The sequence below is a fragment of the Melospiza melodia genome, chromosome 1 (assembly GCF_035770615.1).
Source record: "Melospiza melodia melodia isolate bMelMel2 chromosome 1, bMelMel2.pri, whole genome shotgun sequence".
Classification (NCBI taxonomy): domain Eukaryota; kingdom Metazoa; phylum Chordata; class Aves; order Passeriformes; family Passerellidae; genus Melospiza; species Melospiza melodia.
In genome coordinates this window covers 38,862,050-38,875,367 of record NC_086194.1, presented here as the reverse complement: position 1 = coordinate 38,875,367, position 13,318 = coordinate 38,862,050, and the positions used below count along the sequence as shown (strand labels likewise).

General features: G+C 39.3%; 1 protein-coding gene across 1 annotated transcript in view; it reads right to left on the bottom strand.

The window, feature by feature from the left end:
- LOC134417299 (ubiquitin-conjugating enzyme E2 E2) overlaps positions 1-13,318 on the bottom strand; it is a 200,315-nt gene that overhangs the window by 15,395 nt on the left and 171,602 nt on the right. Inside the window, exon 5 of the mRNA XM_063154381.1 lies at positions 7,432-7,579. Within this exon, the coding sequence (XP_063010451.1) occupies positions 7,432-7,579 (148 nt within the window). The remainder of the gene's footprint in view (positions 1-7,431; positions 7,580-13,318) is intronic.

Below are 13,318 nucleotides of genomic sequence, written 5' to 3'. Positions count from 1 at the left end.
ATACTGTTTTACCAACTTAAAAGTATTTCAGTCATTTTCCAGAATATTCATCACATTTGACAAATCTACTCAAACATGGATTATTAAAGAATGAGCATTTATAAAGAGTAGTTATAGTTTTCCTGTCTTCTATATATGTTCAAAAAGGAAACAAATTTTCACTAGAACCACAACAGCATGTACTTGGGCAGAGGAAAGTCCAAGAGCCCTTTTTGATAAACTGAACAAAGCTGATAAGATGTTAAATGTAAAAAAAAAAAATTCAGATTGGATTCTGAAGCAGTTTCTGATAGTAGCAAAGCATGCATATTATGTCTTTAAGAAAAAAAATTACAAGAATGAGGAGAATGAGAAGTGGCTCATCCCTTGAACTTGCTGTCATCCAGAGTTTCTAAATTCACTTCACAACTGGGGGTGAGGGGAAAAGAAGGAATGATAATTGGGAAGTCTAAAAAAATTGCAGAAGGAACACCTGATGTGAACCAGCACTGACAGAAAGCAGCCTCTGCCATGGGGAAGCACCAGATGAGGAGGAACAGGGTACATGCTTCCTGCTAGATTGAGATATATGGAATAATGGAGAGAAATGAAGATACATCCAGGCTGCTGAGTGGTGAGGAGCACAGACCTGCTCTTCATTACCTAGGGCTGGGTAGCTATTTTAAAGTTGGAACATGGAAGCCAAATAGCAGAGCTGTGACCACAAGTCAGCCAAATTCCCACTCAAAGCCAAATGCTCCAGCATGGAACAGATTTTATTATTACAGCTATGTTACATTTTCCTTTATTAAGCTGCCTTGGATTTATTTTAAACTTTTTTTTTTTTGGATGGGAAAGTGTTTTCAAGTATCACAGTAATTCTGAAAATAGATCTTTTTTATTGATACAGTGGACATCTATTAGTGTATTAAAATGCATGCTGGTATGGCTGGGGCTTTGCTGGCTGAAGAAGCAGAGCTATTCCTGTGGAACCTGATGCATTGACATGCACTTGGTTTTTAAGTGGCTGTGGCAGTTCTGGCTCTCGGTGCCCCTGTGCCAGAGATGATCAGCCCAAAGCAGTGTCAGGAGTGTGGAGTGTGTCAGTGGGCATCAAAGCCTGGCAGCCCCACTCCAACTCCTCGTGGGAGACGCATTTTCCTGAGAGGGTTTAAGTGAACCTACTCCCCTTTGTCTGGGGTGTGCAGAAGACAGTTCCATGGGTATTGTATATTGGTCATCCAGGTATTTCTGTCAATACCTTTTGCAAATTTGTAGAGATTGTGGAATTGCTATGAACAAATATTCAGATGAAGCTTAAGTTTCCCAAACAGCAACACAAACTCAAAATGTGGAGGTGCTCCAAGCTTTCTAGACAGCAGATCTATCCATGTTGCACTTGGAGATAGGAACCCTGTCTGGAGCAATTCCAACAGCTGGATTTGGGATGGCTGCTGAAGGCAAACCTGCCTTGGGACAGGGCAGTGGCATTGCAGCAGGACACCAACTTCCCTCCAAGAATGTATACTGCTGTCTGAAAGGGAAATGGGCTGAGAAAGCCCTAATTCAGTTCCCTCCCTTGCACGTTGTCTGACTTAAATCTCCCCACCTACTCGTGTTCTGCAGAGGTTCTGGTAACAGCAGCAATTCCAGCAGCTTTGTAGCAGGGCAAATACCATTCAGGCTTTTAGGGCTTTTAAGATTATGTTGAAAAATCACTCTCCAAAGTGCTGTTTTAGATCCCATTGAGGATCAAAGATATGCATTAAATTACACTATTGAATCCTTTTCTGCAAAAGATGACAGAACTGGGATTTTATACCCTCAGCAACAAGAGTACAGAACCTTGCACACCCTTAGGAAAATGATAAAGGGAATAAAAAAAGAAAAAAAAAAAGAAAAAAAGGAAAAAGAATAATGTAATAACTGAATCCCACCTCCAAATTTTCTTAAATACCAGAACCTTCATGCAGGTGTATGTAAGGGTGTTAATGTCTTTTAGCAGACCTAAATCATGCCAAACTACATGGATAACTTGTAATTGCCACAGAAAAAGAACAATAGCATGTTATCCAAAATTGCCTGTTATACCTACACTGTGATAAAAAACAAGAGTTTTCTAGGGAAGATAAAGGCAAAATGTAAGGATGACTCATATGAATAAAACTTAAAAGCATGTCTTGTGTCCCTTAGTGAGACACATAAAGATCCCCATAACCTTAGGATCTTTGACTTTGCTTATCTATGCTGAGATAAATGTAAGTCATTAAAATGCACAGCCACATTACTTCATGTGGGTTAACAAAGTATGAAACCACCCAGTAAATTCATGATTCATGGCAGTACTTGTAAAAAACAGCACATCTACTTGTAACCAGGGTACAATATATTTGAAAGCCTCAATGTACATTGCAGAGTTTTTTAACATAAATAGTCTACTTTTCAGATGTGCTGTGAAACTGCAACTACTATAAAAATTGATGGGTCTCACACTGAAGTAATGTAGTGCTACTTGTCCAAAGTAATGCAGTGCTACTCATTTACTCTCCCAAGTACATTTATTGTGAGGATATGCATGCTTCAAACTACGTTCACAGCAAACTTCACAGGTAACACTAAACGAACTGCCTCACACTTTCTGGTGAGTTTAAAAGGTGACCAGACAAGCATCTTTACACTGATAATATGTCACTGAAGCATCTGAGAGCAGAGCAACCAACTCGACTAGTGCTGACCCCAGTGAAGTGGGTACTGCAGGCAGGTTTTTGAGCACATCCTTTGCCAGAGGTTAATGCAGAGGTTTCATCCTTTCTAGCAAAAGCCTTTTCTTTCATCTGCTCTTCCTTTCTTTTTTTTTCCCCCTTTTTCCTCTTTCTTTTTCCTCTTTTTTCCTTTCTCCACCATTTCACTCAATTGGATAAATACAGACAAACAGTGAAAATGACAGGGCTAAGACAGAAATAACCTTCAGTGGGGCTGCCAAGTGAGATAGGCACATCCAACAGGGAGCAGTAAATATTTCCACCTGGATGATGGTGATGATGAGCAGGTTAGTCTGCCTAGCTGTGCCTTATGCCCCAGTGAACTCCAAGAGTCAGGAGCATTTAGGAGGGATGAGTGCAGTGAGGATGAGCAGGGGAACAGAAAGCCTCTCTTACAGAAGGAGGCTCATAGACACATGTCTGGTAGTGTCCATCAAATAAAGACAACAAGGGAAGAAGATGGTTCTTAATTAGTACACCAAGTGTGAAAAACAGAAAAATGGTCACTTAAGGTATAGGACAAGACTTGCTTAAAAACAAGTGGGTATAAAATCCCTGTGAGTCAGTTCAGGTTAGGAATCAGGCAGAGGTTTCTAAATAGCAAAGCAAGTGAGGCTCTGTAGAGCTCTTCAGCAGTTACTTTGGCTACAGCTGCCATCCAAACACTCAGCCTAATGTTTGTGGGAAAGCAATATCGTGGCTGGCCACATCTCAGTCTGCCACTCCTCCTCTGTGTGCACCCCCTGGCACATCCCCATGGCAGGAGCTTGCAGTGAAAAGGGCCAGGAGCAGCAGCAAAGCATTTGCTTCCAGAACGCCAACTGAGGGATAAAATCACCGCTGACCATGGAACTTGCATGTGGGGAAAATGGTAAGGAGCCAGAGCCAGAGGATGACACCAGAAAGGAAGAGGCTGGTGTGAGGGAGAGGTAGGCTTTGTTCTGATGTTCTAATCAAGGCTTAGCTGGGTGTTATTAAGCAGACATAATTCGATGTTAAAGCTGTTCAGACATGGTGGATAATCAGGCCAGCCAAGTTCGGATTTTGAATGTGAAGGAGGAAGCCATGCAAAGAAAAGTGTTGCAATGTTACAATAATTTTCTCTGAAGCATTTGCAAATGATATTTTTCCTGGGGCTCAGGAACCTTTGGCAGGGCCAGGATGGCAATGATCAGCTGAGAAAAATAAACATTCTAACCCAGATCAGCATCACCAGCTCTGTAACTATAAAAAATAATTAATTTGCTTAGCACTTCAAACTCAGTAAAACACAAAACCTCAATGGCCATCTGCACTTGAAAGGTCTTTGGATTAAGGCAGTGTGGAAATTTACACTCCCCGGGCTCTGCTTTGAATACTTAAAGTGTAGTTGACTTTTAGTCCAAGCAAAAAGGGTTTTTGTAACTTAACACATTTTCAAAGTGGGGAGTGTCCACATGGAGTTACTCTGCAGTAACTAACTGCCCACACAGGCCAGCCCTAGCAGCTAACACTGGAAGCAGGCATTTTCAGCACTCAGTACTCACTCACTCACTCACTCACTCACTCACTCACTCACTCACTCACTCACTCACTCACTCACTCACTCACTCACTCACTCACTCACTCACTCACTCACTCTGTTTCATGCAGGTGAAGGTATCTATCAGGTTTTGTGGGGTTGCTCATGCACATGCCAAATATTTACAGGACTAGAGCCCTGATTTGTAGAAAGGGACGTGTGCTGTGGCCTCGAGTACCACCTCAAAGGAAAATACTAATGCCTGGACTGGGCTAGTGCATCCCACCATCTCTCCCATCCCTCTGATACATTTGGCTCTCTCACACTCCCAGAAAATGCACATGTGCTCAGTCATACACAAACCCTACGGCACCCCTTCCCCCCACGGAAAAGTCAGCCAGCTGTTACAAAATTCAGACCTTTCATTAACGCAGTTTAGTGGCTGATAGTGCCAAGCAAAACAGAGACAATTAATAATAATCAGGACTGAAGGGTCTGAGACAGCTTATGAGTAAAGGATTGTATGAGCTGTTTAAAAAGGACAAACTTGCTCCTGCCTGGAGTGATAGGGAACAAAGGGCGGTGATGTATAACCAGGGAGGGAAGAGACTCTCTCGTGGCTTTTGTAGATTACTGTGTGAATGACAGGAGCGGCAGGAGCAAACACCTCTTTTCATTTGCTCAGCCTGCTGGAGAAGAATAGCAGCGCTTGCCAATGAAGCTGCAGCTGTGCTTCAGCGCCGCTTAATCACTGTGTATGACTGGGGCTAAATTAGCTGCCATTCTCACTCCTATTTGTTGTTCTAATGAAGATTTGCATAAATGTAAGAGTAGGGGGTAACTGATACTTGATTCTTCGTTTCAGAGGCCAGGGTGGAAGACTCGCCCATCCTGCGTGTTTGTGTTTGTGGGAGATTCAATGTTGCCTTTCCATTTGACCTGATCTGCTTCTGGCTGATGAATGGTGGAAAAAAAAGAGTTCAAAGTTGCTTATCAAATCGAGACCCCTGTTGTGTTTCTGCCTTTAGAAAAGGGCAGACTAGTTAGATGGAGAGAGGACTGAGGGATTAGAAAATTACTCCTAGCTGTAAAAAATAAATATGCATGTTTCTGCAGCTACTTATGTGTACATATATGATATGTTTCAATGGCATATGTATCAGTGACATATCTTTCCATCCATCCATCCATCCATCCATCCATCCATCCATCCATCCATCCATCCATCCATCCATCCATCCATCCATCCATCCATCCATCCATCCATCCATCCATCCATCCATCCCTCCCTCCCTCCCTCCATCTGATGGTAAGTGACCAATATTTTTTTAATGATAAAATATCAGAAAAAATCCTCTTAGGCAATAGGATGAAAAGTAAGGACTTGTAAATTTCTGCAAGCCTTCTGTTGTTCCTCACCAACATTCAAAGTTTACTTTTAAATGAAAGAATATCTAACACGAAACAGGCAATTACCAAGGAAGGTGAAAATGACTCAGCACTTCAAAAATATGTGCCACCAGTGCCTTGTGAGACTGGGATTCAAATTAAGAAATTAATTCATCAAAAAAAGGGGAAAATTTTACCGTGAAGCAGTGAAAAAATCCAAAACTACTTCACAATTAAAGAGAAGATTTGAAAATGAAATGTCATAAGATTCCTTTATTTACTGTGATCAAGACAATGCCTATGGCTGCTAACTGAAAGAGGCTAAATGGAAGAACTTCCCATTTTTTGTGTGTTAACTTGCTGTACATGGTAATAGGGTATGGAAAATTGTTTTCAGTATTCCTCTTACACACTTGATATGCTAAAACTGTTGTTTGACAGCATCTGTAGGGATTTAAGATTGAGAAGCCATAAGTAGTGAATTTCTAAATTTCAAATCACTGCTGGAAATTGTCCAGCTTTAAAGATGACTGTATCCCTCCAAAGCGAGTATCTGTATCCCTACGGGAGAGCATGCATTCACTGCCCATTCCTCAATCCCTACACAGCTTAGCAGTGTCTCTAGCTCTTCAGCTGGTCTCTAAGACACATGAGCAAATATTAATTTGGTTGCTGTACGCTTCTGTCATCTATCTGCCTGTCTACCAACAGACACTTCTGCATATTTTTGGCCAAACACTAACAGAAATCAATCTTTCAGAGACGTTAGCAGAGAGCATTCAATCCACCTGAAATAAATGTGCCGAAAATGGTAACACTCTATAACTTCACCTCTGAGCTGAAAGGAACACCACAGGTTTCAATGTTCTATACAGCAACAAACCCACATGAAAATAAAAGTAGTCGATCACATCTTTGCTTGTTCTCACCTTATTTTGAGTTTTGAAATATTTCAATACTCTATTACAGCTTTTTATTCAGCCCCTGATTATGCCAGAATCTCAAAATTGCTTTCAAAGCAATTTTAGACCTTTTTTAATTTGCCCCTTTAGGGCAAATTAAAAATAACATTGAAGTGTATAATAAAAAACAAACCAGCAACAACCCTCATGACATATAAACAGATCACATATTTTTTCTTCAATGATTCTTTAGTAATTTCTATATATTATGGTTTTCCAAGGCTACAGTCAGAATTATGTGTTTGTAAATAGGGTAAGAGAAAGTGGAAATTACAGACCTAGTGGTCAATGGCATAAAACAAATCTAAAAGAGCTGAGGGGAGAGGTTAAGTGCTATGCTAGTTAATAAGAATGACAGCTTGCTTTGAATACTCATGCAGGCTGTCCAAGATATTGAATAAACCTCATTTAAACTAATTTTCATTATTTGTAGAGTCTGCGTTAGGCATCTATCATTGTCTGTGCTATTAATATTCTTTTCAGAGACCACATTATCAGCATATTTAAATGAAAGCTTTCCTTTTCAATATTTATTAACTCATTAATATTTCTGTGTGGTAATATCCTGGTTGTAATATCCAAATTATGCATACTAAGGTATTTTCTACTGATCAAACATTCTGAATTAAATTTTTTTTCCTCCAGTACCAAAACTGCACTTGAGCTTCTGAAATTCTGCTTTCTTTCTATACTATTTATATGAATGGCATCTAAAATTTACATTTTTGTGGGTTTTTTTTCAGCAGGTACCAGTAAAGCAGAGCACCGACCAGACATTACTGAGGTGACCAAATGTGAATGACGAATGAATGAAGATATGAAAGTTAATTCATCTTACCGGGGTTACAGTCTGTGAGGAGGGAGCAGATGGAGAGGAGAACTTTAGAAATGGTTAACGCTGGACTCCAGTTGTCCTTTAAAATGTCCAGGCAGATGACGCCTTGGCTGTTAATGTTGCAGTGGTAGATCCGTGTCCGGAACGTTACCTGGAAAGGACAGCGTGTCTCAGTACAACAGCGTTCAAGCCACTAACTGCACAATTATTAAGCAATGAAAAACCATAGGAACAAACATTCTGCTTTCCAGGCTGCTACTGATGGTTAAAGACTGGGCAAGACAAAATAAAGGAAATAAACTCTGCCTCTTGCAGCTGTGGCCCGCAGTGAAACTGGTTTGTGCAGGCTGAGAATGGGATGCATTTCCTGAGCTTCCTCCTGCCTTGGTCTTATCAATCTCATTATTTTGTAAATGGCAAAAAAAGCCCCCAACAATTCCAGCCCCTAATCTGGACAATGTTCATAACTCAGGTCCACAGCTCTTTCACACTTTGAAGGAAGTCAGAACAAGACAGATTCTTTTACTGTCTTCATCTGTTCATCATTTGACACAATAGATTAAGCTGTAAAAAAAAGCAGAGGCATTACAGCAGAAAAAACTGAAGTGAAATATTTTGAAGAAAGGCTGCTCAAATAAAATCCTTTTATTTCTAAATTTTAGGTTATATTTTTATCAGTGGAATTGTTTGCAAACACCTTTGGGGGTTTTTTTCAGTAGTTTATTTTGATTTATGTATCTGTTTCATATGGTCTTCCAGGTGATCCCATAGGTAACAAACCAAGGAAATTATTTTAGCCCAGGATAATGTCCTCTTTTTTCAAGGAAGACACAGGCTTTTTATTTTAAAAGAAGCTCAGTTAGGAATGTTGACTTCATAGCTCAGAATGAATACTGGGGCTACTGGATAAGAAGGGACAACATGAAAAAAAAACACAGGAGGCCACCAAGGACTAATTTCTCCATCAGTTCTATGCAAATGACAAGCCACATCCAGATGGTTTCAAGGACATGTTCATAAAATCTAAAATTAAGATGTACAACTTCAGGCATCTACCTCAGCTGCAAGAGCCCAGCCAGGAGAGGGGCTGGGCAGACAGGAGACAAGAGCATTCCCTGGCTCAGGGAAGATGTGCTCTTCCCTCCTCTGGGACAGTGCTAATGTGAGTGGGAGTGCCTACAAACCCAGCCCTGCCCTTCCACAGATAAACCCCTGTCTGGAGAGTAATGCAAACTGGAGACAGGCAGGCTCCTCTTCTGATTTTCTTCAGTTTCAGAGATATCAGTGATCTGAGAGGGATTGTCAGGCCACTCAGCAAGCAGGAGAGAGAATACAAGTGAAATAATACAGTACCTGGTTTGCTTCTACCAAAAATAATTATAGAAATCATTCTCTAGCACCCTGAAAAATTCTGCCCTTTGTATTAAATCAAGACGCTTTGACAAAATAATGGAAAGAAAAGATAGTAGATTTATGGTATTAAAACATTGCCTTCAACAATAAATACTTTTTCTCATAAGTACTTTTCCACAGAGATCTGGAAAAATGCTTTGGAGCCCATTGTCATGCACCAGTGAGTTCTGCACCAAAGAACCCTACAAAGCAAGTTCATCAGCTTTTAAATGCTTCTATGTTTAAAGGTATTGATAATTAATTGGATAATTTGACAGTCTGCTACTCCATACCCTACATATTTATAGGTTCTTTCATTTTTCCTGTTCACTTGTGGTTTTGCTTATTGTTTTCCAGCCTAAGTGCTTCACTTCAGGGACTTCTCTGAAAATTTAAAATATTTCTGGTGCAATGATCTCAATTAATCCAAAAGCTTTAGCCGGATGATCTATTTTCTCCCCCTCATTAGAAGCCCAAGCACATTCAGCATTTGGAGGGAAGGAAGTCTTCCGTGAGATCAAAATGTTATTTATTTAAATAATTATAATTTGGTGATAAAATTAAATGTCTGTGTACAAAGGGAAGCTATTTTGAACAAGGAAGGTTGCTAGTGCACAAAAGCCATAAACTACTTTACACAAAGTGCCCAGAAAGAGAGATGGTGTGGAGGACCATCCTAGGAATTGTAGGTACTCATTTATTCCCTAGGTAGATTAACTCCAGGAACTCTTAGACTCCACTTAGAAGTGAATCAGTGACTGCTCCCTAGCAGGATGTCCCAGGACTCAGTAAAAACACCTGCCTAATTTTAAGTCTTGTATGCTAACTTTTCAGTACACCATTGGAATAAAGCCTATGCTCAAGTATTTTACTTCAATTAAGGTGCTTCCCTATACTTCCACAATGAAAAATTGGAGGACTTCATTCAGTGGCATCTAAATACACTGAGTAATAAGATATGTGTGGTCTCACTGAATGTGGGGGAAGCACTGAATCCACTGCACAGATTAAATTATACCCTCTAAAATATTTACAGACAGGTCAGTCTGAGCTTGCGACCTGCTTCAGAGAGGTCATCGATTTGAGCCTGTATTTTAAGTGTAAGTGTTTTGCCTCCAGCAGAGAGCACAGACACTGCCACACGCTTGTTCCCCTGCCTCAGCTGCTTCTGAAGCACTGAAACAAGGACACTGGGAATTTGGCAGGATTCAGAGCCACTGAGATGAATGGAGGTAGTTCATGTCATTCATGAGCTGTTCAACACTCCATTGCCATCACCTGGTGGATAATTGTACATGAGACTCCACCTGTTTGCAGTTGGAAGGCTGTTTTTAGAAAATGCTTAGACCAGAAATATAGCATTTTTTCACTGCTGAGTACATATTAAACCTGTGAGATTTGGAAAGGCAAGATAAGGCTTGCTGCTTAGCGCTGACAATGTCACCAATGTCACCTAAGACAGGCAGGCATTTAAATATTTAAATAATCAACGTATTAGTTAGTTTATAATGACAATATGTTATATTTTATTAATTAATTTTAATACTAAAAAATAAATTCAATCAATTAATGTAAATAATCACAGTGTTTAGAATTGCAGAAGAAGCTGTATTAATGACAGCCTTAATATGCTGGAAACTGTGGCCTCAAGGCTGCAGGTAACAGAGTTCTCACCCCGAGGCAGCAGAGCACAAATGGGATAACACATTGCTTTCCTCATCCATGTGTTGCCTCAAATTGCTGATAATGTGGGAAGTGCTGAGATGGAACTTTCTGCATGTTGTGCTTACCATACCTACATTATAAGGTTATGCAGGGTTCTCCTATTCTGTCATGTGTTAATACCTTTCCAGGGGAACTGCGTTTTCTTTATTATGGTCATATTTTTACCTTTGATGTCACTTAAATGTTTCCTTTAAATGCTGGACTCTAATTCCATTTATCCCCTAATGAAAACACCTAAACAACCTCATGCAGGGGCTCTAAGGAGGGTGTGGGTGTGCAGGCAAAGTCACCTTCAGACAATTAAATGGTAGAGGAGAAATTTATGGATTTTCTTGAACCATAAGTGCTCTCTATGGATTTATTCTCTTTCATTCTGGAATTTAAAAAGCATACCTAATTTTTGTTGAATAAAAGTATAGGTCAGGATAATGCAAGTTATGGGGAATAGGGAAAAATGGGACTACCTTCTGAAAACTGTGAGCACTACAAGCAAACTTCCAAAGGGTAATGATATGGAATTTATTTTCAATCAAATTGTATTCAATCAGTGTTGGAAGTAAACAATAATAAACTCATCTGTCATCTACTGCTGAATGCCAAACGTGCAAAGCTGTGTCTGGCTGTTCACTGAGTAGGTTTTAGGACTGAAAAAAGACTGTTTATAAAACCTGGGAAGAGGAAACTAAGATAGATTTCAGTTGAGTGATTGGAAGCAACTAGTTGAAGGCAAGATAAATAATTTCTGGATCTCTGAGTGATTTTTAAGACCATTTTCCCAGCATTATGTAGTTTTAAAATAACTTAATATCTTTCTTTTGCACGGAGGTCTAAACACAACAGTCACTACGGTGCCTGGTACACCACCTCACACACTTTCAGACTTCACTGAATTCAGTTGCAATCTTCTTCAAAAACGTATCAGGAGGAAGAAATGATTCCCTAGTTTTACAAATTACATGCAAGGGCTTACAGTGTGCCCTGAGGGTTTGCTTTCATCAGCCTGTTTGGGTTCAAACCCTCACCTCCTGCTTCTCAGTCACTGGAGCCTGGTGACTGTGTAGGGAGAGAGGAAAAATTCCCAGAGCCAGTCTGAAAATAAACAAAAACAACCTCCTTTTGCTCAGGTAACGCTGCAAGCAGAGTTGAGATCCCAGGGCTCTCATTCCCACAATTTTGGGAAGTTTCTTTCAAGAACTTTCATTTCTTACAAGGATGGAATCCTGCATGCCTGCTTGAGATGAAATTTCTGTTTTCCTCAAATACTCCCCAGGAGTTCTGCTTTAATAAAACTGCAGTGGCACTACCTGAAGTGGAAGAAGTTGTACTGCATACAGAAAATGTTTTATATATATATATATATATATATATATATATATATATATATATATAATATGATGCCATTTATGATGATGTTCATAGAGCTCAGGAGAGAGTAAGTTGTTCCCATCTCAGTTTGTCAGACTTTATGAGCAATACATTTGTCCACGCAGAGAAAATAAAAACGAGATCAGGCCTACACTCTTCAGTCATGTGAGAAAAATAAAACAGTCTAAATGAAAAGTGTATATAGCTCTGAATGACACAACACTCATGCAATAACCTTTATATTAATTAGCACCCTTAATTTCTTACAAAGTGCACTTCATTTATCTATGAGCACTGAAGCTGCCTTTCTAAGACAGGGTGGAATATTTCCAGTTTGTTAGTACATATTTGTAGCATGAACAATTGTTGAGATACTTAATGATTCATCACAAAGAGTGTACAAAAAATGACTGGCCATATGATGCTCACTACTTAAGAGTACATTTTAAGTTTACAGCAAGAAATGAACTTCATCTAGTTCTCAAAACACTTGATTACATCTAATTTTACTTGGTAAAAAACAGATATAAATAACTTTTTTGAAGGAAAATACATGGTATGTGCATTAGCAGGAAATAATAAACTGTAATTACGTTTGCTTGACCTGCAAAGAAGTCTGATACACAAACTGTGCTCTGCTTCTTTGGCGAAATGCACCATGCAAGACATCAGCAGCCAAAAGTGGTAACAATTTAAATGGATATAATAGCATCCACATGAGTTCACCTTTAATACTACTGAAAATGAATCAGTATGCAATGTGAGTAATTATTCATTATATTCATTGTAATTATGAAGCTGAGTAACTACTCACTGTCTCATTGAACAGTGTTGCAGGGGAAAAAAATTGAATAAGCACAGTAACACTATATTATATAAATAAATATCTATATTATATAAATGCACTCATTTTGCACCCAGATTTAACAGCAGGATAAGTAAAAAGGGACCTTGATAATCTTTGATGTATCCAAGAGAGAGAAGAAAAGTCCTAAACAGTACAAAGTTTTCTGAAAACAAAGGAAGAGAAGGAGAGGACAAGGGAAATGGATTACTGTTTGGGTTAGAGATGTTCAGAATAGAAACAAGATGGTAATTTGCCAAGCATCAAAAGCTTTCTCTGGCAAAGTCACTATGAGTTTTTATAAAATGATTTTCATATAATCAGCATAATCTTTCTTACAATTAGCAGTTCCTTATGGAAAGTCAGCAAAAAAGTTCTTTTATAAGAGAGCAAGTTTTTTTTAAAAGATTTACTGACCATTTAACTTTTATAAAATAAAACCTCCCTTTTGAAGTTCAAAGCATGCAGGCTGTACTGTCCTACGCAAACACCTCTCTCAGTTCACTACAGTGCTCATGCATGGTGCTCCTGGTACAAGTTTTTATTCCTAGACTTTATTCTAAG